The 27,971-nt window shown below is 36.7% G+C and overlaps 1 protein-coding gene and 1 long non-coding RNA gene across 11 annotated transcripts in view; both read left to right on the forward strand.

Moving 5' to 3' along the window:
• PIAS1 (protein inhibitor of activated STAT 1) overlaps window positions 1-27,971 on the forward strand; it is a 325,250-nt gene that overhangs the window by 292,218 nt on the left and 5,061 nt on the right. For all 10 annotated transcript variants that reach the window (XM_084979204.1, XM_084979209.1, XM_084979202.1 and 7 more), the window contains 5 exons: window positions 4,128-4,201; window positions 16,262-16,422; window positions 18,344-18,474; window positions 19,201-19,381; window positions 23,954-24,096. In XM_084979204.1, coding sequence (XP_084835330.1) covers window positions 4,128-4,201; window positions 16,262-16,422; window positions 18,344-18,474; window positions 19,201-19,381; window positions 23,954-24,096 — 690 coding nt within the window. The remainder of the gene's footprint in view (window positions 1-4,127; window positions 4,202-16,261; window positions 16,423-18,343; window positions 18,475-19,200; window positions 19,382-23,953; window positions 24,097-27,971) is intronic.
• Window positions 5,051-7,527, forward strand: LOC146406875 (uncharacterized). Its single transcript, XR_014817445.1, has 2 exons — window positions 5,051-6,725; window positions 7,006-7,527. It is a non-coding gene; the product is annotated as an uncharacterized LOC146406875 (long non-coding RNA).

Here is a 27,971-nt window from a genome sequence, read left to right on the forward strand (position 1 = left end):
ATAACAGTCTTAATTATTGAAGCTTGATAGTAATTCTTGAAATCAGGTAGTCCTCCAACTTTGGTTTGTTTGTTTGTTTTAAGAATTACTTTGGGAGTTCCTGTTGTGGCTCAGCAGGTTACAAACCCAAGTAGTATCCATGAGTTTGTGGGTTTGATCCCTGGCCTCGCTCAGTGGATTAAGAATCTAGTGTTGCTGTCTGAGCTGTGGTGTAGGCCAGCAGCTGCAGCTCCAGTTTGACCCCTAGCCTGGGAACTTCCATACGCTGCACCTGCGGACCTCAAAAAACAAAAAGAAAAAAAAAAGTATTTAGGCTAAGTCAAAAAATTTTAAGTACAGTATATAAAAAGATAATACATAGTGATCAAATAGAATTTATTCCAGGAATACTAGGTTGATATGACATTCAAAAATTAATCAATATAATTCACCTTCTCAGCAAACTAAAAAAATCACATAATCATCTCCATAGATGCAGAAAAACCATTTGGTCAAATTCAATATCCATTACTCAGCCAAAGAGAGAGAAGGGAATTGCTTCAATGTATGTAATAAAGGGTATTTACAAAAAGCCTTTAGCTAATGTAGTTAAGGGTAAAAAGTTTCAATGCATCACCCCTAAGATTGGGAATAATGCAAGAATATCTGCTCTTTTTAAATTTATTTATTTACTTATTTGCTTTTTGAGGGCCACACCCACGGCATGTGGAGGTTCCCAGGCCAGTGGTCTAATCAGAGCTACAGCTGCTGGCCTATGCCACAGCCACAGCAACACCAGGTCTGTGACCCACACCACAGCTCACAGCAATGCCAGGTCCTTAACCCACTGAGCAAGGCCAGAGATTGAACCCACAACCTCATGCTTCCTAATCGTATTCATTTCTGCTGTGCCATGACTGGAACTCCTATTTATTTATTTTTATGGCTATACCCATGGCGTATCAAAGTTCCCAGGCCGGGGACTGAATATGAGCCACAGCTGCAGCTTATGCTACAGCTGCAGCAATGCCAGATCCTCTAACCCACTGGGGACCAAATGTGTGCCTCCACAGTGACCCAAGCCACTGCAGTTGGATTCTTAACCCTTTACGCTGCAGTAGGAACTCCAAGAATATCTGCTTTTAATACCTCTATTCAGCGTTGCCAATAGAGAACCTAGCTTGTCAAATAAAGACAATAATTATTATTCCTATCTAATCTGTATGCTTTTTTTTTTTTTGTCTCGCTGTGTTGGCTTGAGATCCTAGCCAACATAATGAGGCAAGAAAAAAGAAGCATACAGATTAGATAGGAGTAATAATTAATTTTTTTATTTGAAGGTGACCTCATTGTGTAGGAAAAATCCCAAGGAAAAAAAAAGCTATTATATCTAATGCGTGAATTTAGCAAGGTTGCAGAATACATGGTCCTTTTTTAACAACTATATTTCTACTAGTTGTGAACAATTAGAAATTGAAATTAAAAAAATAAGAATTTACCATATATCAAAAAATATGAAATACTTAGGGATATGTTACACCAAATATGTACAAGATTTGTATGTTAGAAACTATAAAATTGTTGAGAGAAATTAAAATAAGACCTAACTAATCGATCAGAACACTCAGTATTGTTATTGAAGATATGTCAGTTCTCTCCAAATAAATCTATAGATTAAATTCAATCTAATCAAGATCCTAAAATGTCAAAAGTATCTTTACATGAAAGAATTAAGATTGAGTCTATAATGGCAAAAGTGAAAGGCAAAGCTTTTTTTTTTTTTTTTAGTAAAATTGACAAGCTGATTCTAAAATAATTTCAGAAAATTCTTTCACTTCTGAAAGAAAATGAACATACAAATAACATTTTAAGTCGAAATTGGAGGTTCCATTGTGGCTCATAGGTAATGAACCCAACTAGGATCCATGAGGACGTGGGTTCGATTCCTGGCCTCTCTTGGTGGGTTAAGGATCCGGCATTGCTGTGAGCTGTAGATGCGGCTTGAATCTGGCATTGCTGTGGCTGTGGCATAAGCTGGCAGCTACAGCTCTCATTTGACCCCTAGCCTGGGAACTTACATATGCCCCAGGTGCGGCCCTTAAATTTAAAAAAAAAAGAGAGAGAGAGAGAGACATTTTAAGTCACAATAGCTGATGTTTATTGAGCATAATGTAAGGTTATTTTAAAGCATTTTTATGTATTAACTCATTTAATCCTTAAAATAATACTATGGGGTACTGTTATTTCCACTTACTAGATGGTGAGATTGAGGCACAGCAAAGTTAAATGACTAAGGCTGAATTCTAACCTAGGCTGGCTCTAGGTCCTGTATTCTGAACCACTACCTCCTGTTGCCTCTCCTCTTTCATTTCTATTTGAAATACTAACACTGAACTTTGTTTTACATAAAGCTGATACTGTGATCTATGGTATTGCTTGGTTTAAGTGGGAGTTTAAATAGACAAAGCCTAAAGTCAATTACTGTTCCCATTACTGTGTGTATGGTGGGTATTAGAGGGGTAGTTGGTGAAGACATGCTGAATGGTTAATAATCACATTAGCATTCTATTTACATTTTTGTTTTCTATGGCAATTGTTGGTCACCTGTAAAAAACTATTTATTAAATGTATCTTTATAAGAAAGGATTGATTAATATTGGGTCTGTGATGGCAAAAGCATACTTTTCATAATTTACATGTAATACTAATTCACGTAAGTGATGGGATATCTATTGTTTCCAAACTAAAACCCAAGGATTGTATGCCTTTTTACATATGATAAAATTTAAGATTTTGGAATTTCTAGGCGGTGAAATGACTTCTTAGTCTCTCATCAGAATCACATCTGGAGCTTTTTAAAAATGACCCACCCATTAGTGTCCCTCTTCTCCGTTCTGATTCAGTGGACAGTTGTAAGATAGTTCTGATGTGCATCTTAGTTGAGATCCACTAGTTTAGAACATCTAAGATTTGGACCATCTCAAAAAAAAATTTGTACTGTATAATCATCATATTTAATAAAGGCAGAATTCTTAATTCTTATAAATGGTTATCAGTTCAACAGATGTTTTCTCTGAAATCATTTTTCCTTATCCACCAATTTTTCCCTTCCTCTTCTCCCTCCCTCTTCCCCCCCCCCCCTTTCTTCCTTTCTACCTACCTACCTACCTACCAGTCTATCAACTACAACTATCAGGTCACATCCAGTTGTGCCTCAGCTCTGAAATTCTGTGATAGACTGTGCACAACTACTCAACTTGAGAGCACCCTCACCCATATAGACTTTTAAGTTACTTTGGAACAGTTTCTAAAGCTATTGGAATATTACATTAAGGCATTTTCGGTCTCACTTCTATGTTGAAGTTTAAAGTTCTGAGGTTTTGAGAAGTAACTTATCTCAGGTTTTCAGATGAGAAGTATAAAGTTAGAGTGACCGAGAGTTATAGAATGGCTTTAAAAGTAAAATTACCAGTGTGTCCTCTCTTAACAACAATAGGAAATTTGAACTGAGAAAACTTAGACTTAACTAGTCTGGGCTATTATTTTGCCAGAAGTAAAATTAAATTCAGAGAGAATTGATTTGCCCAAAGTAGCATAATTAGTTTATGGATAAGTAAATGTAAAACAAATAATTACATAGTAAAAAAGCAATTGAATGTTTATAATTTGAAAATAGAATTAATTTGTTTACAATGTTTTGTTACCTGAGCTTTGTAAAAGCTTGTGTTAGTTTTATAGTTACTTTCTTTTAAAGAATATTGTCATAGTTTAAAAGAAAGAAACCTTTATCCAGAATCTTAGGGTTATAAAAGAAAAAGAGTCTGCCATCAATTGAATATGTCAACCTGCTATAGAAATTTTCTTATATTAGTATAATACAGTTTTTGTTTCATGGGTGAGAAATAGGAAACTTAAAGGAAATGTGGTCAATCTATAGAGAGACCATTGTTTTCTTTCTTTTGCTTATTGTAGTGCTTATAAACTATATAATTGCTTTTATCTTTTCATTCAATTTATTGGAAAATACTCTGCAGATCATTTTTGAGTTCCTTTTTTTTTTAAGTTACTCATTTTAAGTTTCTTATTTTTTTCCTTTTGTTGCATCAGTGATGTCTTTAATAAACTTCTTCTGTTTGTTTGAATGTTAGTTAAAGAGAAATTGACTGCGGATCCAGACAGTGAAATAGCTACAACCAGCCTGAGGGTTTCTCTACTATGTCCAGTAAGTGTTAATACTTGCTCTCCAGACGGTTTAATGTATATTTTCTGTTTTAAGTATTTCCAGTATTTGAAAAATTCTGTTAACTTGAAACATGCCCATTTTTGTTAGAGTATATGAAAAGGGAAATACATTGTTATTTAGTCTTAAGATTTGAAATCTAAACAAATTTATGTCTGTAAAAATTTTCTACTCTAGGGGTTCCTGTCGTGGCACAGCGGAAACGAATCCGACTAGGAACCATGAGGTTGAGGGTTCGATCCCTGGCCTTGCCCAGTGGGTTAAGGATCCGGCCTTGCCGTGAGCTGTGGCGTAGGTTGCAGACATGGCTCGGATCTAGCGTTGCTGTGGCTGTGGCGTAGGCCGGCGGCAACAGCTCTGATTGGACCCCTAGCCTGAGAACCTCCATATGCTGCTAGTGCAGCCCTAAAGACAAAAAGAAAAAAAAAAATTTCTACTCCAACAAGTTAGACTTAAATATTGCTGTGGTTATTAATTGACTGTCTCTCAGACATAAGTGTAAAATCTCCAAATAAGGCATGTTTATTTTCTCAGTGTATTTATTAAAATTTCATTTTTAAAAATAGTATACCTCTGAATAAAAATTTGGCCATGATTGTTGACATATTCTTTTTTTTTTTTTTTTTCGTCTTTTCTAGGGCCGCACCCAAGGCATATGGAGGTTCCCGGGCTAGGGGTCCAGTCAGAGCTGTAGCTGCCGGCCTACGCCAGAGCCACAGCAACACCAGATCCGAGCCGCGTCTGCGAACTACACCACAGCTCACGGCAACGCCGGATCCTTAACCCACTGGGCAAGGCCAGGGATCGAACCTGCAACTTCATGGTTCCTAGTCGGATTTGTTAACCACTGAGCCACGATAGGAACTCCGACATATTCAATTTAATCATTTTTCCAATAGTGACTATATTATACCAATCCACCAATTAAAAACTTATTCTATTTAGCCTCAAGAGTTGAATTGGCTATGCATATAAAAATGAACTTTAAAAAAAAAAAAAAAAAGAGTTCCCATCATGGCTCAGTGGAAACGAATCTAACTAGCATCCATGAGGACACAGGTTTGATCCCTAGCCTCGCTCATTGGGTTAAGGATCTGGCATTGCCATGAACTGTGGAGTAGGTTGAAGATGTGGCTCAGATCTGACATTGCTGTGGATATGGTGTGGGCCAGCGGCTACAGCTTTGATGGGAACCTCCATATGCTTCGGGTGAGGCCCTAAAAGGACAAAAAATAAAATAAAAAATAAAAATGAACTAGAAATATTTTTAAACCAGAAAATGAGATCAGTTTCAATCATTTCTACAAAATATATATAAGGCCTAAGACATAGAAATCGATTAAAGTATGTGAAAAAGTTTCCAACCATGTGCTGTTAAGGTTTATTTCTTAACTAGTCTGATGTTAGGTCCACCAGTAGTAAGAATGGTGGTTGAATGATGCTTTCATACAAAAATATGTGAAAAACCAAAAGTAAATTATTTGATGTTTTGATTGCCTTTTCTATAGTTAATCAAATTAATTATATATAAGTTGGGAAGAAAGTATGAAAAATGAGAGGACACAGATGTTTCCTGATTTGCTGAGATTGTTCAGGCAAGCCTGATAGTGAAAGCTTTTAATATTGAAATCCTACTAACCTAAGGTGATGATGTTTTTTATTCTTAAAAATTTTAAGCAAAAATTAAATGTTATTTGTCTTATATTTTAGTATTTTATAATTATAAAACCTCAAGCACAATATGAAAAAGTCATTAGCTCATGAATTATTTTATAATATAGTATTTTGCATGGCTCTTTTTTAAAAAACTTTTATAGTGCATTATTAAACGTCTATAAATTACAGAGGGGGGGGACCCTGGTGATGTTAATAAAAACCACCAAATGTGTCCTTTTGTGTATATCCTTCTTTTTATTTCTTATTGTAGCCATTCTTTAGGGAAATTACTTTGATTCTAGACATTTTATGTTATTGTTTTAAATTTTGAAATTTTTTTTCCCCAATATATGATGCAATCATTGATAGAACTGAAAGGAGAAATATATGGCAGCACATCTATTCAGTACCCTACTTTCAGTTATGGATGGAATAATGAGACAGGCCAACAAGGAAGCAAAGGACTCAAGCAACACTATATACCGATTGGACCCAACAGACATATACAGAATACTACATCCAACAAAGCAGATTATATATTCATCTCAAGTATACATAGAACATTCCAAAAGAGAGCACATGTTAGGTCACAAAACAAGTCGTAACAAATTTAAGATTAAAATTACATAAAATATCTTTTCTGATCACAGTGGAATGAAACTAGAAATCAATAGCAGGAGGAAAAGAGGAAAATCCACAAATATGTGGAAATTAAACAACGCATTCTTAAACAACCAGTGGGTCAAAGAAGAAATCACAAGGGAATTTAGAACTTATCTGAAGACAAATGAAAATGAAATGCAGTATACCAAAACTTACAGAATGAAGCAGAAGCAGCAAGAACAGGGAAGTTTATAGCAGTAAGTGCTTATATTAAAAGAGAGATATTAAAATGGCAGCCTAAGAGTTCCCGTCATGGCTCAGTGGTTAATGAATCCAACTAGAAACCCTGAGGTTGTGGGTTCGATCCTGGCCTTGCTCAGTGGGTTAAGAATCCAGCATTGCTGTGAGCTCTGGTGTAGGTTGCATATGAGGCTTGGATCCCATGTTGCTATGGCCCTGGTGTAGGCCAGCGGCTACAGCTCCAATTCGACCCCTAGCCTGGGAACCTCCATATGCCACGGGAACAGCCCAAGAAATGGCAAAAAGACCAAAAAAATATATAAAAAAATAAAATGGCAACCTAATTTTTACACCTCAGGAAACGAGAAAAAAGAAAACAATCCCAAAGTCAGCAGAAGGAAATAATAAAAGATTAGAAGAGAGATAAATGAAATAGAGAGTAGAAAAACATTCCAAAAAAATCATGAGACCAAGAGTTGATTTTTTGACAAGATCAGCAAATTTGACAAACCCTTAGCTAGACCAAGAAAAAAAAAGAGGGGAGTTGTAACTCAGGGTTAAGAACACAACATAGTGTCCATGAGGATGCAGGTTTGATCCCTGGCCTCGCCCAGTTGGCTAAGGATCCAGTGTTGCCACAAGCTGTGGGGTAGATCTCAGACACAGCTTGAATCCATCATTGCCCAGCTATGGTATAGGCCTATAGCTGCAGCTCTAATTTTTCTAGCCTGGGAACTTCTATATGCTGCACATGCAGCCATAAAAAGAAAAACAAAAAGAAGAAAGAGGGAAGACTCAAATATCTAAAATTAGAAATGAAAGAGGAGACATTTTAACTTATGCCAAAGAAATAAAAGGATTATAAGAAACTACTATGCCAACAAATTGGATAATCTAGAAGAAATGGATGAATTCCTAGAAATCTGCAACTTACCAAGACTGAATCATGAAGAAATAAGAAATTAGTGAGAAGTTTAAAGCGGCAATGAAAAGGTCAGGTCTCTAGAGCTTTACTAGAGAATCCCACCAAACTTTTTTTTTTTGCTTGTTAGGGCTGTACCTGGGGCATACGAAGGTTCCCAAGCTAGGCATCATATCGGAGCTATAGCCGCCAGCCTACGCCACAGCCATAGCAATGCAGGATCCAAGCCACATCTGCAACTTATACCACAGTTCATGGCAATGCCAGATCCTTAACCCATTGAGCGAGGCCAGGGATTGAACTTAACAACCTCATGGTTACTAGTTGGATTTGTTTCTGCTGCACCACACTGGGAACTACCCCTACCAAACATTTAAAGAATTAACACCTTTTTAAAGCTCTTCCAAAGAATTGAAGACTATTCCCAAACTCATTCTGTGAGGCTAGCATTACTGACCCCAAAACAAAATGGGAAAAAAAAAAAAAACATGAAACCCCAGAAAACTGCATACTAATATCCCTGATAAATATTGATGCAAAACCCCTAAACAAAATACTAGCAAACTTAATCCACCAGCACATTAAAAAGATCATACACCAGACCAAGTAGGACTCATATCTGGAATATGAGGATGGTTCACAGAAAAATAAATCATTGTGATATACCACATTAACAGAATGAAGGACAAAAATCACATGATCTACTCAATCCATGATCTACTCAAAAACATTTGATAGAATTCAGCACTCTTTCATGATAAAAACACTCAGCATACTACGAGTGGAAGGAAACTTCCTTAGTATAGTAAAAGCTGTATATGAAAAGCTCACAGTAAACATCATCCTTAATATGTAAAGACTTGAAAGCTCTTCCTCTAAGGTCAAGAACAAGGCAGGGATGCCCACTCTCACCACTGCTGTTTGACATAGTACTGGAAAATCTAGCTACAGCAATTTAAGAAGAAAAAGTTTGGGAAAAAATTAAAATATCTGTTTCCAGATGTTAATGATATTTTATGTAGAAAACCTTAAAAATTCCATACACATACCAAAAAAAAAAAAAAAAAAAAAAACTATTAGAACTGAATTCACCAAAGTTGTAGGATACAAAATCAACAGTCAAAAATTAGTTGCACTTCTATACACTGACAGTGACCAAATTAAAAAGGAAATTAAGAACACAGTCCCATTTACTATAGCATCAAAAAGGATAAAATATTTAGGGAAAAACTCAACCAAGAAGATTGAAAACCATAAAATGTTACAAAAATAATTCAAAGAAGATAGAAATAAATGGAAAGATATCCCATAATTATGGATTAAAAGAGTTAATATTGTTAAATTGTTCATAGTATCCAAAATGATCTACAGATTCAGTGTAATTCCTATCAAATCCCAATAACATTTTTTGCAGAAATTGAAAAAAAAACTAAAATTTCTATGAAATCTCAAAGGACCCAGATTTCAAAACATGTTCCAAAGCAATAGTAATTAAGATGGTGTGGTACTGACATAAAGAAAGATGAGGAGTTCCCATTGTGGCGCAGCAGTTAACGAATCTGACTAGGAACCGTGAGGTTGCGGGTTTGGTCCCTGCCCTTGCTCAGTGGGTTAAGGATCCGGTGTTGCCATGAGCTGTGGTGTAGGTTGCAGACGTGTCTCGGATCCCGCGTTGCTGTGGCTCTGGCGTAGGCCGGTGGCTACAGCTCCCATTAGACCCCTAGTGTGGGAACCTCCATGTGCCGTGGAAGTGGCCCTAGAAAAGGCAAAAAGACAAAAAAAAAAAAGAGAGAAAGAGATGGTATGGACCAGTGGAACAAAATAGAGAACCCAGAAACAAAGTCTTGCATGTATGGTCACATGCCTTTTTATAGAAGTGCCAAGACTAATGAGGGAAAGACGGCCTCTTTAAATAAAATGGCACTGGGAAAACTGGATATTCACATGGAAAATAATGAAGTTGGACCCTTAGTATACAGTGTATGTAAGAATTATCTCAAAATAGATTAATGACCCAAAGTGTGTTATACTCCTAGAAGACATGGGAAGCGGGGGGAGTTTCACTTGAATTTGTCAAAAGCTTCTTGGATATGACACCAAAAGAAAGCACAGGTAACAAAAGCAAAAATAGAGAAAGGGGGTACACCAAACTTAAAAAAACTGTTAAAGGGAACAATTTAGCAGAGTGAAAAGACAACTCAGGTATGCAAGGACATAATTGAAAATTGTATAGCTGTTAAGAGGTAATTACTCAGAATATATAAGGAACTTTTATAACCCAACAACAACAGAAAAACCGCCTGATTAAAAATAGGCAAGAGGAGTTACCAGTGTGGCTCAGTGGGTTACAAACCTGACATAGTGTTGGCGAGGATGCAGGATTGATCCCTGGCTTCACATAGTGGGTTAAAGATCCAGTGTTGCCACAAGCTGTGGCATAGGTGACAGATTTAAAAAAAAAAAGTAGGCAAAAGGATTGAGTAGACATTTCTCCAAAGAAGATATACACAATGGCTAACAAAGCACATCAAAAGATGTTCAGCATCACTAATCATTAAGAAAATGCATATCAAAATCCCATGACCCATCACTTCATTCCTTTCAGAAGAAAAAGAAAACAAATGTCAGTGAGGATACCAGAGACACCGGAATACTTGTACACTCTTGGTGGGAATGTAAAATGCCGTAACCATTATGAAAAACAGTATGGAATTTAAAAATTAAAAATAGAATTTCCATATGATTCAGCAATTCCTCTAGGTATATATCCAAAAGAATTCAAAGCAAGATGTCAAATAATTTGTATACTCATGTTCATAGCATTATGCATAATAGCCAAAGGGTAGAAACAACCCAAATGTCCATTAAGAGATGAACAAATAAAATTAGGTATACATACATACAATAAAATATGTATGTAGCATTTGAAAAGAAGGAAATCCTATCCTATGCTACAACATGGTTAACTTCAAGAACGTTACAATAAGCAAAATAAGCTAGTCACACAACCATGAATACTATGTGATTCTACTCATGAAATAGTCAAAAATCATAGAAACAGGAAGTAGAAAGGTGGTTATCAAGGGCTAAGGAGAGGTGAATTAGTAGGTATAGAGTTTCAGTATTGCTGGATGAAAAAGTTCTAGAGATCTGTCAAACAACAGTGTGAATATATTCAGCATTACTCACTTACATCAAGATGGTTATGGTGGTAAATTTAACATCAAATTTTTTTTTACTACAATAAGAAATATTGCTGGGGGACGTGGGGTGGATTCTTAAGTAATTGGATAAATGTTATAACAGACTATGGTGTAAAGATAGGTGATGTTTTTTAGCATTTAGAAAAATGGTTCACAGAACAAGTAAATGGAGGATGGGAAAAAGAGGTTGTTTGGGGGGTTTTTTTTTTTTGTTCTTTTTTGGCTTTTTAGGGCCGTACCCACAGCATATGGAATTTCCCAGGCTAGGAGTCAAATCGGAGCTGTACCTGCTATTCTACACCACAGCCACAGCAATGAAGGATCCAAGCCACATCTTCAACCTACACTGCAGTTCATGGCAATGCTGGATGGATCATTAACCCATTGAGCAAGGCCATGGATCGAACCCATGTCTTCGTGGATACTAGTGGGATTCGTTAACCACTGAGCCACAATGGGAACTCCAGAGTTATAAAGGTGAGTGTTTACCATGCCCTCTTTTCTCCAAACATCTGTTCATCCACCCTCCCCCTCCCATTCCATTATAAAACACCAGTTTAAAGAATATGAGAGGAGTTCCCGTCATGGCGCAGTGGTTAACGAATCCGACTAGGAACCATGAGGTTGCCAGTTCAGTCCCTGCCCTTGCTCAGTGGGTTAAGGATCCGGCGTTGCCGTGAGCTGTGGTGTAGGTTGCAGATGCGGCTCGGATCCTGCGTTGCTGTGGCTCTGGCGTAGGCCGGGGGCTACAGCTCTGATTCGACCCCTAGCCTGGGAACCTCCATATGCCACAGGAATGGCCCAAGAAATGGCAAAAAGAAAAAAGGAAAAAAAAAAAGAACATGAAAAATTTAGCAAAGTGCATAAGCTTTATTATCCACTGAAATCATTGGAAGGAGTCTCGTTTTTCTGCGGTCTCACTTTTAAAATGTTTATAATTGGCTGCTATATGTGGTGTTTATTTAGATGAAGCATTTATTCATATAAATAAGCACAATATAAATCTTGATGTTTTATTTATAGAACTATTTTTGAATATCATAGTTAAGATGATCTTCTTTATTAGAAAATGTTAATCACATTTTGCTCCTCTTAATGGGCCACTTTAAAATTTTTCTTTCCATCTCCCTTCTTCTCATTTATTTATTTATTTGTTTATTTATGTCTTTTATGTGACTGTTCCCATGGCATATGGAAGTTCCCAGGCTAGGGGTTGAGTTGGAGCCGCAGCTGCCAGCCTACACCACAGCCACAACAATGCCAGATCAGAGCCACGTCTGAGAACTACACCACAGCTCACAGCAACTCTGGATCCTTAATCCACTGAGTGAGGCCAGGGATCAAACTTGCATCCTCATGGATGCTAGTCAGATTTGTTTCCGCTGAGCCACATGAAGTCCAAATAGTTTTGAAGGGTTTTTTGTTTGTTTGTTTTTTGTTTGTTTGTTTTCTTTTTAGGGCCATACTCAAAGCATGTAGAAGTTCCCAGGCTAGGAATTGAATCGGAGCTAACATTGCCAGCCTATGCCACAGCCACAGCAAGTAGGATCCAAGCCACATCTATGATGTACAGCACAGCTCATGGCAATGCAGGATCCTTAACCCACTGAGCAAGGCCAGGGATCAAACCTACATCCCTATGGATACTAGTCATACTCTTTTCCTCCGTGCCACAATGGAACTTCTTTTTCTCTTTAGTTTCAACAGTTTTAGCAGTTTATTTTAAATTGACTTATGCTTTCAAAATTCATATTACAGGAAAAACATACATATAATCCATAATTATTATACTTTGATGGATTTCTATTTGGCCAAAGGGACAATCCTTTTACAATTATTCTGGAACAGTAGGCAATATATTTTAGGTATGTTTTTACTCTAAAAAGTAAAACTTAGTAATGACAACTCATCTATATATCAAATTTATAGAATAATAAAAGAGATTTGTTCCTTTGAAATATGTAAATACGATGTCTGACTGTGCATTTGAATTGCCCTTGTGATATACACAGCTCAAAATAAATGAGTTTCTGTTGTTTATTTGCCATTTAGCTAAAGGCAATGAAAATAATTAAAAATGTTTTTGCTCTTTGGGAATTTTTTAGTTCTGATTTATTAAAAATAGAGCTAGAAAAATATTTGAGAAACCTGCTTAGTGAGATACTTCATACACCTGAGACACTTCCTAGACCTCTAAACTCACTTGGAGTTGATAGAAGGAAAACAACAAGATATTTGGAAATTTATTCATGAAATATTTATGATGATGATGATAGAAAAGTTGTGAAATTCTTAAAATCATACTATTCCTTTTTATAAAGAAAAAGTATATATATTACTGATGTTTTTAGGTTCCTTTTGGTACAAGCTGGTTTGAACTTATATATCTAGGTAGGGTATTTTTCTTGTAGTATCATCAGTTACTGTTATGTTATGGAAAGATTAGTGGCATTAGAAAACTACCTTGAGAGTTGTTTTCAAGGTGATTATTTGCAAATGATGCTTCTTTTCTGATACCAAGTTAGACAATTCAGTGTCCATTTGTAGATAAGTATTTAGAAGTTAGTGATTGTTTTTAAAAATCAGGAATATGAGGATTATCATATGACACTATTTTGTGATTCTTTGAAGCAAGGCATTTGTGTGACAGCTAATAAACTGCATTTTGAATTGAACTTTTCCTTTCTCATACCTGTTTGTAAATATCCTTCCTGTACCACTCATGTAGCAGTGTTCCATAAAAACTCTGTAGGTAAACTTGTCGGTGTGGCTTATCATAAATGTTTGAGAGTTGCTCTTTTCACCAAAAAAGATGTCACTGACAGCTGGGGATAATAGTACTGAAGGGATGTGAGATGACAGTCTTTGGAGAATAACTACTTTTGAGAGTATAAGTTTTATGGCCTATGGCTTGGATTCTGAAACAGTATTTCTAATTTTCTTATCCATTGTCTTCATGAACTATCAAAAGTAGCCCACTAGATTTGCAGTTACATTAAACCTTGTCTACAGTCACTATGTTTGTCTAGGATTTCTCTACTTAGTATTAAGGCAGTGGCAAGTATGCCTCCTCAGTAGGAATTTGCACTTCACAGATAAATTAAGGTCTTAATTTGACTTAAGATGTAAAAATTTAATTTAGCACCACTGTTTAGATCATTTGGCGAATGTTTTCAGACTAATGCAGCATGTCTTGGCTAATGGTAAATAGATGATTTTTCTGTTATAGGAGTTAGTGTGTGTGTGTGTGTCTTTTCATCAGGTACTTAGGGAAATCAAATCATGAAAATTGTATAGAAGTATAAAGTAATGAAGTTGTTGCATACTGTGTGAGCTCAGACTAGAAGACTGACTGAGCTGAGATTTGAGTGGGTCTCTTGCTCACTTACAGAGTGAGTTGAAGCAAATATGTTTCTGTACTTTATAATGTGGGACATATATTGAGCATTTACTGTGTGTCAGGCCTTGTGCAATAAATATAGTTTAGACCCCTCAATCTTGTAATAATAGTCTAGATGCTGTTTTTATTTTTTATCCCCATTTAGTAAAATTGAAGCTCAGAGAGACTAAATAACATCCAAGATTCACACCCTAAGTAGTAGGGCCAGGATTCCAACCTAGGTAGTCTAATTCCAGAACTCATACTTAGGGCTGCCTCATGAAGAGCTGCATACACCCTGCACGCTGTCCATGAATAGTGCCTCCTGGCACTGCTCAGTGTACACAGACAAAGACTGATGAATATGGAGTTCCCTTCGTGACTCAGTGGTTAATGAACCTGACTAGGATCCATGAGGATGTGGGTTCGATCCCTGGCCTTGCTCAGTGGGTTAAGGATCTGGTGTTGCTGTGGCCATGACTGTGGTGTAGGTCAGCAGTGTTAGCTCTGATTAGACCTCTAGCCTGAGAACCTCTATATGCCTTGGATGCAGCCCTAAAAAAAGCGGGGGGGGGGGGGCAAAAAAAAAAAGACTGATGAATACACCAGACTGTCTTTCTGCTGTATGTATAGCAGATACATTTCCAGGTGTCGAGGATTAGGAGATGAGCCCAGTGTGTTGCTAGCATGAGAAGAAATGCATAGATAAATAGTGTAATCGTATGCAGGGTAGAGTTGGGAGCACAGAGAAGGGAGCCGTCAGTTTTCTCTACATCCCTCCTGTCCATACTTCTGATACTGTAAACTGGCATTACTCCCTTCTCATGAAGTGATAGCACATTCTGGGTCCTTTTTTATTCTTCATCACTACATCCTGTTGAAGTAAGGAGGAAACAGTGTTACCTCAGAGATAGAAAATGCAGCCCAGCAAGGTTAAATGCCTTTCCTAGAGGCACAGTAAATCATTGGTACCCGGACAGTAATTTAGGGCCCAAAATGAAATTGCACATTTTCCTGAAATTCTCCTAAGCCAAGATCCTTTTTTTTCCCCTCATTTAACTCGTAGCCTTATCAAGTCTTTGTATTTTTCAAGCTTGCAAATATGTGAAAGATCTTATACTAATGTTTAACAGTGTGGTTACTGAAAGTGGATAATTTCTATCCTGTACAGTTATTGTGGCCTCTGGGGACCCTACAGTGATAATCCAGCTGTACTGTATGAGGTGTCCTCCATACAAGGAGGTCATGACATGGTAGCTCCCTGGGCAGGTCTCTGGAAAGCTTCTGTGCTTTGGGCCAAAGCTAGCAGTTCAGGGACCAGAAGAAGCAGATTTTGTTGTTCATAGGACAGACTCAACTTCTGTCAGCTTAAGCATTAATTGCAGGGCCATAAGAGCAAGTCTAATAACATGTTAGAGGTCCAGAGGTGTTTGCTGAATGGCCTGTGATGGTGCCCAGTGAGGGAGGAAATACAGGGAGTGCACAGTCCTGGCTTTTTCTCAGAGCTTTGCTTTGGCAGTTATGCCAGACATTGTGGGGAATACTTACTCTGTTTTTGCCTGTAAGTCACTCTCATGCAGAGATCAGATTGATGTATGTTTCTATGTTTTGTGGCGTTTAATAAAGCATTCCTTTTTCCTTTCCTAATCCCTGGTAAAGTGTTTCTTCACTTGCTTGGATTAGAGACTACTGTGAGAATTTGGTTAAAGCACTCTCTCTGTTAAAGATTTTGCATATGACTTCGCCCTATGGTCCTAGCCCCAAAAAGCTGATCTGTGAGCTGTGGATTGAGGGTAAATAACTTTTGCTGTAGACTTTTCTTAGTCTCTGTATTTTAATATCCAAAGAAATACTATAATTTTTTAACCTGTAGATGTTCCACAGAAAATGTGTTTAATGTTCTTCCATGCTGATGAAAAATAAATACAATATGCTTTTAAATCAGAATACATACATGTTGTGTTTCAGGAAGTTTTTATCAGAACTAAAATATTTGAATAACAGTTTCTAGTATTTACTTTTGTCTCCCTCTTTTAAAGCTTGGGAAAATGCGGCTGACAATTCCATGTCGGGCCCTTACATGTTCTCATCTGCAGTGTTTTGATGCAACTCTTTATATTCAGATGAATGAGAAAAAACCAACCTGGGTTTGTCCTGTCTGTGATAAGAAAGCTCCATATGAACACCTTATTATTGATGGGTATGTCAATTTAAAGTTTTTCCTTGCATCTCAAAGTAATCATCTGTTACTGGTTTTGTTATCCATTAGGTTTGGGATAAAAATTTTACAGGTAGTGTTTTCTGAGTTACGTATTTTTAAGAGTTTCATGACTGTAGAAATCAGTATCTTCCTAAATAAGTACTTAATATTATGAACATTTTTCCTTTTTAACATTATGTCCTCTTATTTTGAAAATGTGTGCCTTACCGTCAGTGCCTCCTGACATTTACCATTTTAAAACTCTAATGGTTCTGAGCAGGTTGTGTTTACCCCTTTTTCTAATATGAATCCATCTATCCCTAGACATGTAGACAATATCAGAAAAAGAATGAAAGAATTATGAAACTCTGGTTAACTTAAGCTGACCCAAAAAATCAGTCTGCTTTTGGAGATTTTCTGGTACATCATACCTAGCCTGTCTTTGTTTTCCTTCTCCACCTATAGAATCCCAACAGTAAATTAAGGTTTGTTTGTTCATTTGTTTTTTAACACTGTGGTGTTTTATGTGTCCTTCCAGACATCTTGAAATGTCCCTCCCTAAAATTGTCTCCTTTTCTCTAGCCTCATTTTTTTTTTCCCTTTTTGCCACTGAGCCAAGGTAAATTGTGAAAAGGAGAATCTTATTGAGATCACCTGCACCCTCAAGCAAAACACTTAAGGCAGTTTTTCCATAGCATTTGAGAAAACGTAGGAGCCTAAAGGTGTAATGTAAGGAATAGAGTACATTTAACAATCCAAGTGTAACCTAGAGCTTGAAAAATGTCAGACCAATCATATGGGGAAAAGTAAACATGTGACTTAAATGTTTTAAGTTTAATTTTTCAGAGATGACAGTGATCACCAATAAATCTGAATTGAATGATAATTTACCAATTCTGTGTATTATATAGCTCAATTGGGATTTTCTTTTCTTATTAGAAAAGCCATATACACAACACACCTAAAACAAACACACTCACTCCTAAAAAGATTTGGAAACCATAGAAAAATGAAAAGCTTTTATGTTGTGTTATTTTGATTTTTTTTTTTTAACCTAATTGTGATTATGTAGTATTAGTGTTTTTTATCCTTTGGGTTTTTGTTTTTTGTTTGTTTGTTTTTTGTCTTTTTAGGGCTGCACCCACGGCATATGGAGGTTCCCAGGCTAGGGGTCCATTCAGAGCTGTTGCTGCTGGCCTACTCCAGAGCCACAGCAATGCCAGATCCGAGCTTCGCACAGCAACACTGGATCCTCAACGCACTGAGTGAGGCCAGGGATCAAACCCGCAACCTCATGGTTCCTAGTTGGATTTGTTTCCACTGCGCCATGATGGGAACTCCTCCTTTGGATTTATTTAACATTACAACCTAAGAATTTGACCATTAATTTCACAGATTTCATTTCTTAGTATCAGTATGGTTTATTGAGGAGACTTATCTTTCAAAACATATTTTTTAATATATTGCTTAAGTTTATCAAATGATATGTACTTTATTGCAGGCAGTTTGGATTATGTAGAAAAGTATTAAAAAAAAGAATAAATATCTACAATGTCGTCATTCAGTGTTAACCACTATTTATATACCACTCACACATGGAATTTTATTTTTAAAATAGTTTTCTTGGCCTATTCCCACTTTTTGTGAACATATTTTTCTCTTCATATTATTAAATGTCTTTGGAAACCTCTTTTTTCGTAGGTTACGTATTATTTTCTTGCATGAAGCTACCATAATTTAAGTAACTGTTTTCCTATTTAGTCCTAGATTTTTGAGAACAAATATACCTCATCTGTTCCACTTACTTTCTCATCTATACTTGTATAAGACATAGAAAGTTGAATGTTTTTTGAACAGTAATAATTCTATCTAGTCTTAATTTAGAATGTGATTATTCAAAGAATAAATTGTTTTTTTATAGCTTGTTTATGGAAATCCTAAAGTACTGTACAGATTGTGATGAAATACAGTTTAAGGAGGATGGCTCTTGGGCACCTATGAGATCAAAAAAGGAAGTACAGGAAGTTTCTGCTTCTTACAATGGAGTCGATGGTGAGTGTTAGTTCTCCAAAAGGGTGGGGCAGTCTCCTTGCTGTTGTAAGCCTTGGTTTTCAATATTAAAAAGCATAAATTTTTTAAAAACACTCAGCAGTTTATGGATAGCTCAATAACTGTTATTAAACTATTGATTAAATGTTCAGAAGTAGTGAAACTCTTTTTAAAATCACTTTTTGCCAGCTTTAAAAATTTTGTGGTGTAAGATTTCAAAGTAACATAATCTTATAAGTTATTTGTTGAGTCATGCTTTTGAAATGGTGTCCTTTTAAATTTTTAACAGACTTGATACAGGTTAGTAAACATTCCTTTTTCATTTACATTTTTTTCACTGGCTGTTAATATGTTTCTGCTGGAAGGAAGCTATGACTTTTTAAAAATCTTTTCATAACATTTCTCAGTATATCAGGTAGTGTACAGGTAAATAAGTGTAATATGTAGTTTTTGCCTTCAGACTGCTTTTATTCTGAGGTAGACATACATTTTATTTTGGTTGTTTGCCCTATTTGGAATTGTTTTTCAAAAAAATCCTTAAAAGCTGATAATAGTAGTATTACGCTTAGGGGAACAGAACCACTGTTGCTTTTCTATTCTCTGATCCCAGTAATGTAACTGTAACTGATAAAGTCTAAACTATAACTGCTGAACTAATCCGTAGGCACACTGAGAAAAACAGAAGTCATGGGTCTTTTTTGCCTTGTGTTTTTAATCGTTTGCACACAGGATGCTTGAGTTCCACATTAGAACACCAAGTGGCTTCTCACCACCAGTCCTCAAATAAAAATAAGAAAGTAGAGGTGATTGACCTAACCATAGACAGTTCATCTGATGAAGAGGAGGAAGAGCCATCGGCCAAGAGAACCTGTCCTTCCCTATCTCCCACATCACCGCTAAATAATAAAGGGTAAGTGCTGAGATCTTTTTTTAAAAAGTCATTCTGAAAGTTAATTTTGCAAATAGGATAAAAGATGTGCCAAGTAAAATGATTATGCATGATTGTAAAACTTTGTAATCAGAACAGGTTGACTTTTTCTCAGGTTCGTTATATTCTTTTAAGAGGTTGGGATAATGTATTAAAGGGGTCACTTAGATATGATATTCATCATACCAAAAGATAAATCCAGTACAGTGGTTCACAAACTTTGATGTACATCAGAATCAGGTCAAGAGCTTACTTATTAAAACACACATTGCTGGAGTTCCCGCTGTGGCACAGCAGGTTAAGGATCCGGCGTTGCCACAGCTATGGTGTAGGTCACAGCTGTGGCTCAGATTCCGTTCCTGGCCCAAGAACTTCCATATGTCATGGGTGTGACCATTAAATGCATACACACACACACATTGCTCCCCTATCCCCTCATGTCTGATTCAGGAATAGGAACTGAGAAAATTTGTATTTCTGATAAGTTCCCAGATGATCCTAATGCTTCTCATAGGGTTAGAATATTTACTCAAACTGGAAATTGTATGCTATAAAATTAACCCTATGTATTTCAAGTAGAAATCAGAGGAAGACCAGATGAATGCTTGAAACTGCCTCAGAATGTATAAGACTGGCAGTGAAAGAAGTCTAAGGAGTTCCTGTTCTGGCTCAGTGGTAACGAACCCAACTAGTATCCATGAGGATGTGGGTTTGATCCCTGGCCTCATTCAGTGGGTTAAGGATCCGGCATTGCCATGAGCTGTGGTGTAGGTCGCAGACATGGTTTGGTGTAGGCCGGCAATTGCAGCTTCGATTCAGCTCCTAGCCTGGGCACTTCCATATGCCAAGGGTTCAACCCTAAAAAGACAAAAAAAAAAAAAAAAGACAAGTCTATAAGACTTCTGAGTTGCAGTACATAGTAGTTTCCGTTTGAAAATTCATTTCCCATACTTCCCATTAGTCTCATATCAGTAGTAGTGTACCTTGGTTATGCTTCAGTTTACTTCATGAAACACTTTTATCTACTTTATATAAAATCAAACGGGAGATTATAAAGTAAGTACAGTCCTAACCTTAAAGAGTTTAACATTTTGTAGAGGTTGATCAAACAAGTAGCTAACTTTAGCTATACTCTTAAACGGACTGTTAGTCTCATGACACTTTGGGAATTCCTAGCAAAAAACTTCATGTTCTGGGAGTTCCCGTCGTGGCGCAGTGGTTAATGAATCCACCTAGGAACCATGAGGTTGCGGGTTCAATCCCTGGCCTCGCTCAGTGGGTTAAGGATCTGGCATTGCTGTGAGCTGTGGTGTAGGTCGCAGACGCGGCTCGGATCCCACATTGCTGTGCCTGTGGCATAGGCCGGCGGCTACAGCTCTAATTCGAGCTCCATATGCCGAGGGTGCAGCCCTAGAAAAGACAAAAAACAAAACAAAACTTCATGTTCTGCTGAGGCACAGTTGTTGCACACTGAAGTAAATCTAGAAATAGATGTGACCCCTTTAGGTATATATATCAGGAGAGTTATGTGGCCTGATATAATTGAATAAGAGTTATTAAAATCTTCTGACGAACTGTAGTGCCTGAAAGAAGAATGTGAGAGGAGGGAAGTCTGCAGAAGTTGTAACAGATTTCAAGGTTTAAGAGGGGAAGTTAATATCAGACCAGGAGAGGGCATTTCTGTGCGAGTCAGATTATTTTCAGGCTTGATACTGTTTTGAAGGTAAAAGATCTATTTAAATATATTTGTAGTTACTTGAAAGATGAAGTTGCAACAGTAAAAGCACACAATCATGATTTGTAGCTCCTCTCATTAAAGGACTTTGACTATTTCAGGAGTCTTCATAATACAATCAGATATATTACACATTGATATTTTCACTCCAGAGTAGCTTATTTCAGCATACAAACAAGTACACACATTAAAAGCAGTATCATTATTTTAAACAAAATAAATATTTGAACACTAATTCTGCTTCCCATCCTACTTCATGAACATCCACCTCTGATGAAAGCCTACCTTGATGGCTATTATCCACCAAGCCTGACCTTGTTATTACACCAACTTCCCCAGTTCAGGGATCGAACCTGAACCAGAGCAGTGACAATACCAGATCCTTAACCCTCTGAGCCACCAGGGAGCTCAAACACCAACTCTTTTATAAATCTGAGTGGGAGAAAAAGAAAAGTCAAAATACCAAAAGCTGGCATAGTTAGAACAAATTTCTATTGAATTTTAATTCTAAGATATTTTATATTTAATAATATATATATATTTCAGTACAGTATGACTGTATTTAACATAGTATGGCCAAAAACATATCATCATATTATTACTTTAAATGCATTAAAAGATATTTTGTAAAACTGGTTATAGAAATACTTTATAGATTAAATACATCATTTTATATATTTCACTGTTTAGAATATTGATAGTAGTCATATGCATGTAAACACTTTTCCTTAAAGGAAATTTTTTGAGTGTTTAGAAATCTGATTTTTCTTTGTCAAATATTTGCTTTGCTATTTTTCCAAAAATAGCTTGTTTATTATATTTGGAAAATTACATTAGATGCATTAAGTACTTCCTGAGCTTCCCAGTGACTAATTGAACCCAGAGAGAACATTTGCAAATGCCAGACCTTTTTCTCTTTTCAAATAAAAATAAGCAACTTGAAGGTTTATGGCATTTTTAGAAGGATACCACTACATTCAGTATCATTGACTGTTTTACAATAACGACTAGCCAATAGAAACCTAAACCCAGCATGTTGTGTTATTGTTCTGTGTGAAGGTGGAAATGCGTTGTTAGAACATTATCACAAAATTGAAAGAAAAGGAGCCAGCCAGGAATTAGAAAGAGGCACGCATCAGCAAATATAAAACATTTTGCTGCCTTCAACCACTGTTTAGTATTTATCCAGAAATTTCCTTCGCTGTTTGGTATACCAAGATGTTTTCAAAGACAAGCATTTCAACTGCTTTAGTCTCTCTTATAATCCCTTATGCATTGTCAAAGGAGATAGCTAATGGAAAGTGGTACTTTTTATAGATGTAAGAGGTTTAATTGAGCTTCCATTAGAGAAAACATTTTTACGAGGTGGATGAGAGAGAGTATATTTTATGCTTCATATCCCATTGATAAAAATATGGTAGAAGGTCATAGCTAGAACTCCATTCCAATCTTGGCAACTTTTGAAATATTCTTTACCATTGAAATTGCATCTCCATACCCCCTCCCCTGTACCTTACATGAAGATTTAAAAGCAAAAGACAACCTCTTTCTGCCTTATTTTCTCTTTACTTTCTATAACTTATCTGTTAGCCTCTTGTATGATTGGGATAGTATATGACCCTTATGTTTTCATTCAGGACTATTAGAATCCTTTCTTTTTCTTTTCAAAATAATTTTGGTTCTTCCTTTCCTTTTTCCTTTCTCCCTCCTTTTTGCTTTTCCTTAATTTTTTGTAAAGAAAGGGGGGAAAAAAAAAAAAAAAAAGGAGTTAACTAATTAGCTACTTAAATATTTCGTTCTGCTCTTCCAGAATCCCTCTCTCTGTTCTTTTTTCTTTTTCCAATTATACCTCTTTTTAAAAAGGCTTCATGGAGTTCCCGTCATGGCGCAGTGGTTAACGAATCCGACTAGGAACCATGAGGTTGCGGGTTCGGTCCCTGCCCTTGCTCAGTGGGTTAACGATCCGGCGTTGCCGTGAGCTGTGGTGTAGGTTGCAGACGCGGCTCGGATCCCGAGTTGCTGTGGCTCTGGCGTAGGCCGGAGGCTACAGCTCCGATTCAACCCCTAGCCTGGGAACCTCCATATGCTGCGGAAGCGGCCCAAGAAATAGCAAAAAAAAAAAAAAAAAAAAAAAAGACCAAAAAATAAATTAATTAATTAAAAAAATAAAAAGGCTTCACCACTCTTGTTCACTCTGGAGCACCACTGCTACTTGTCTTGCTGTCCTCCTTCATTCAGCAGGCATTTTGTGCAAACAGTGTGCTAATGACTGTGCTGGGCAATATATATATCAGGATAAACAGTACCTAGTTTTTGTTCTCATAAATCTTATAAGTCTAGGGGCCAGCTGTGAACTCCTCACTGCAGATTGATGCATTCCTCTAGTCTTGTTTGTATATATTTTCTTTATAAGGATTTACCTATACTTTTTACTTGTCAATACTCTAGTGCTTATTTTTTAAAGGTTTCAGAATTCTGTCTGCTCTAGATTCTTTTCACTCGTATCCCATTGAAGTGGTTCAGCCATGCCTTCCTCCTGCATTCTGAAAATGTAGATGATGTTCCAAAGACATCATGTGATATATGAATGTTGGATGCCATTGCATCTATCTCTCTTTCCCTGTTGCCTCTGCAAGATGCTATTAAGTTTACAGATTATTTCCTAATAATTATGGTAGTCTAAATTATATATTGCTTTGCTTATCTTTTGTTTTTATTTACAGCACAAAAACTGGGACTCACTGTCAGATGCACCCCTTTTGTTAAATTTAAAAGTTCAACTGACTCATGAAAATTTTGCCCACCTTTTCTTCTTCTAGCATATTGAGTCTTCCACATCAAGCATCTCCAGTGTCACGCACCCCAAGCCTACCTGCTGTAGACACAAGCTATATTAACACATCCCTCATCCAAGACTACAGACATCCTTTCCACATGACACCCATGCCTTATGACTTACAAGGTGAGTCAGTGGTTCTTCTCTGTTGTCACATAGCATTATGAATGCCTTTGATCCCTATAAGCTGCTTTTGTGCAGTCTAAGGAAGAATTGAAAGATTGAGAAAAGAGGAATTCCCTTTGTGCAGCAGAAATTAATCCGACTAGTAACCATGAGGTCGTGGGTTTGATCTCTCGCCTCGCTCAGTGGGTCAGGGATATGGCGTTGCTGTGAGCTGTGGTGTAGGTCCCAGACGCGGCTCAGATCCCATGCTGCTGTGGCTGTGGCACAGGCCAGCAGCTGCAGCTCCAATTCAGCCCCTAGCCTGGGAAGCTCCATATGCCATGGGTGCAGCCCTAAAAAGCAAAAAAAAACAAAAACAAAAAAAACCAGAGGGTTGGATCTAGGAAACTGGAGGAAATATAATACTGCAGTCATAAATAAATACAGACTCAGTTCCTTGTTAGTACCTTCATCAATAGCCAGTGTTTTACACCAATGGTAAAAAACAGTGCAATGACCTTTAGGTTTTATGGCTTCAAAATAGTCTGCAACCTGTTTCTGAATGACTTCCTGCATGTTGCTTTGAATTTTGATATTTATGAAAATTATGTTTTGGGAGTCCCTGTTGTGGCTCAGCAGTAATGAACCTGACTAATTTCCATGAGGATGCAGGTTCAGTCCCTGGTCTTGCTAAGTGAGTTAAGGATCTGGAACTGCCATGTGCTGTGGTGTAGGTTGCAGATCCTGCATTGCTATGCCTGTTACGTAGGCTGGCAGTTATAGCTCCAATTTGACACCTAGCCTGGGAACTTACATATGCCGCAGGTATGGCCTTAAAAAGAAAAAATATTTTTTATTCCCTGAATCTGGTTATAATGCAGCAGGATTTGTGGGTAGTTATGTTGTGTTATCTTTTAGATAATGCAGAATTGAAACAATGGAAAATTTTAATTTTTGTTCTGGTGAAACTGACTTTTCTTTCTGAAAGTAATTTGAAATGTCATTATACTCAATTCTACAATGTATTTTGAGTCCTTAATCACTTACATTTACATTATGCAAAAAATTTACTCTCATCTTTGTAATTGAATAATTTGTATAATAGCGAATTGAATAATTTGTGTTTGAATAATCTAAAAACATTTTTTTAAAATGGCCATAAACGCATAAAGTAGAACTTTTCCTCCACCCCTTCCCTGCACTGAAATTCAGGGTCACTGGCAAGGATTCTTGGGAACTGAGATAGTTGAGTAGATTTTTTTTTTTTTTTTTTTTTACCTTCTAGGAATATTTAACATATTTATTCATACAAATGTTCCAAGGAATATGTACATGAATATTTCCTGTAGTATTATTTACAATAAAAACCCCTGATAATCTGTTTTTATTTGTTAAAATTTTTTTGAAGTATAGTTGATTTACAATATAAACTTCAGTTGTACAACATAGCGATTCAATATTTTTACAGATTATTCTCCATTTAAAGCTCCCTTTAAAGTCATATAAAACACTGGCTGGGAGTTCTCTTGTGGCTCAGTGCCTTAAGGATCCAGCATTGTCGGTCACTACTGTGGCCCTGGTTACAGCTGAGGCACAGTTCAATCCCAGGCCTGGAAACTTCTACATACTGTGGAGATGGCCAAAAATAAATTAAAAACAAAAAAAAATGGCTGTATTCCCTGTATCCCTGAGAATATCTTAAAACCCATTAGATAAAATACAACTAAACAAAGAAATGTTGTATAACTATTAAAATGAGTAAGATAAATCTATGCATTAATATATCTACAAGATGAGATGAGGACCATATGAAAATATTTTGGAAAGGGAATTTCTTAAAAAAATGATTTTTGACTATCCATGGTTTATATTTGTAAGCGATCATGTCTTTTTAATTTTATACATTTTACCACATTAAATTAAAACCTTTTCATCAAAAGACCCCAAAAGGATAATAGAAAGAAAAACTGTAGTGTGGGAGAAGATATATGCAACCTACATGACAACAAATGACTAATATTCAAAAAGTATAAAATACACGTATGAATCAAAAAGAAAAAGACAGAAGTTCCCTTCGTGGCTCAGCAGTTAATGAACCTGACCAGGATCCATGAGGTTGTGGGTTCTATCCCTGGCCTCACCTAGTGGGCTAAGGATCCGGCATTGCCATGAGCTGTGGTGTAGGTCACAGACAAGCTTCAGATCCTACACTGCAGTGGCTGTGGCACAGGCCAGCAGCTGCAGCTCCAATCTAAGCCCTAGTCCGGGAACTTCCATATGCTGCAGATGCAGGCCTAAAAAGCAAAAAAAAAAGGTAAGAAAGAAAGAGACAGATAACTCAGTAGGAAAATGGGCAAGAAGCTTGAGAGGCACTTCACAAATATTTTATAATATTTAAATAATTATGAAATATTTCATGGAGTTAAATTATTCCAGTCAATATTGAATTCCATGATATAAACATTATGTCATTAATAATCAGTAAAAGGCAATTAAAATAACAATGAGGACACAGTCTTTAGGGCATTAGCCTGCTGTGGCCCCCTTTGCCTAGCAAAGCAACAAAGCTATTTTTTCTTCTTTGCCAAAAAAAAAAAAAAAAGAAATACCAATGCATACCAACCTGATTGGTAAAAAATGGAAAAGTCTAATAATACCAGATATTGATGAGCTGCAGCGCAAATAATTATCCTCAATGTTAGTGTAAATTATTAAAACTACTTGGAGAACAACTTAGTAGTAAAATCGAATACATACATACCCTGTGGCCCAGTAACTCCCAATATTAGGTGTGTTCCCTAGAGAAACTCTTTCACTTATGCAACAGAATACAGTAATGACATTTGCCAAATTAGTATTCAGTGGAGTAGATTTTTAGTGATTGTTATGAAGCTGCCTTTCAGCTCTGTTCAATAGAACTTTCTGCAGTGAGAGAAATGTAATCTGTACTGACCAGTACAGTAGCCACTAGCCACCTGTGGTTATTGAGGATTTAAAATATGGCTACTGTGACTGAAGAACTGAATTTTTCATTTTACTTAATCTTAGTAAATTTAAATAGCCACATCGGATGATGAGTGGCTACCCTGTTGGACAGTGCAGCCCTATTTCTCACTTAGCAGACTGCTAAACTCATGATCACAAGACACAGTAGTATACATTTTACAGATCCTTATATATAATCTGTTCTAGTGTAGGCAGTGAGTGGATCCCTGAAGTATTTGTGGCATTGTCATATTTTTATCTATATCTGCTTGTTGTACTTTTGTCCAAGTTTAGGTATCCTAATGATGTCTTTTATTCACGTTGCTTTTCTTGCTCTTTGTCATATTACATGCTGAGCAATATGGACGTGAATGTGAATTGGAAGAGGCCAGCTTGTAGTGACTTCCTGGCAGCCAGGGATGAAGGCTGGTCTTTCTGTAATAACCTCCATGCCAGCAGTCAGACACCTCTCCAGATCTCTTGCCCCCTCATGTCACTCAAGAGTCTTAATTAGAATCTGGGACAGATAGTGGAAAGTGAATGAATTTGAGAAAGAAAACCCATCTTACAACTTGCTTAATGACTTTCAACTTCAAACTTTCTCATCCACAAAATGAGGCCAAAAATAATGACATACCTCATGGGTTACTTGTGGGGGGGTAATGAGAGTAGTTTGAAAGGTTGCTTAGAGGAGTAAGGGAGAGCATTTTGTGAAAAGTGTTGTATCAGTTTAAGGGATCAGTGTTAGATTTAACAGGTCTCACAAATGGAGTCACTGGGAGCCCAAAGCACTGCTAAAGCTTGGACTTCAGCCTTAGTAATCTAGAGATGGGAAAGACATAAAACATTCAGCTTAACTCTCTTTGTTTAAATAAAATTCTAAGTGAATTTAGATTTAGCTTTTAAGATTT

The sequence above is a fragment of the Sus scrofa genome, chromosome 1 (assembly GCF_054392235.1).
Source record: "Sus scrofa isolate SSC_HxYL_T2T_F1_AM1 chromosome 1, Sscrofa_HxYL_maternal_Yorkshire_Landrace_v2.0, whole genome shotgun sequence".
In the NCBI taxonomy this organism is placed as follows: Eukaryota; Metazoa; Chordata; class Mammalia; order Artiodactyla; family Suidae; genus Sus; species Sus scrofa.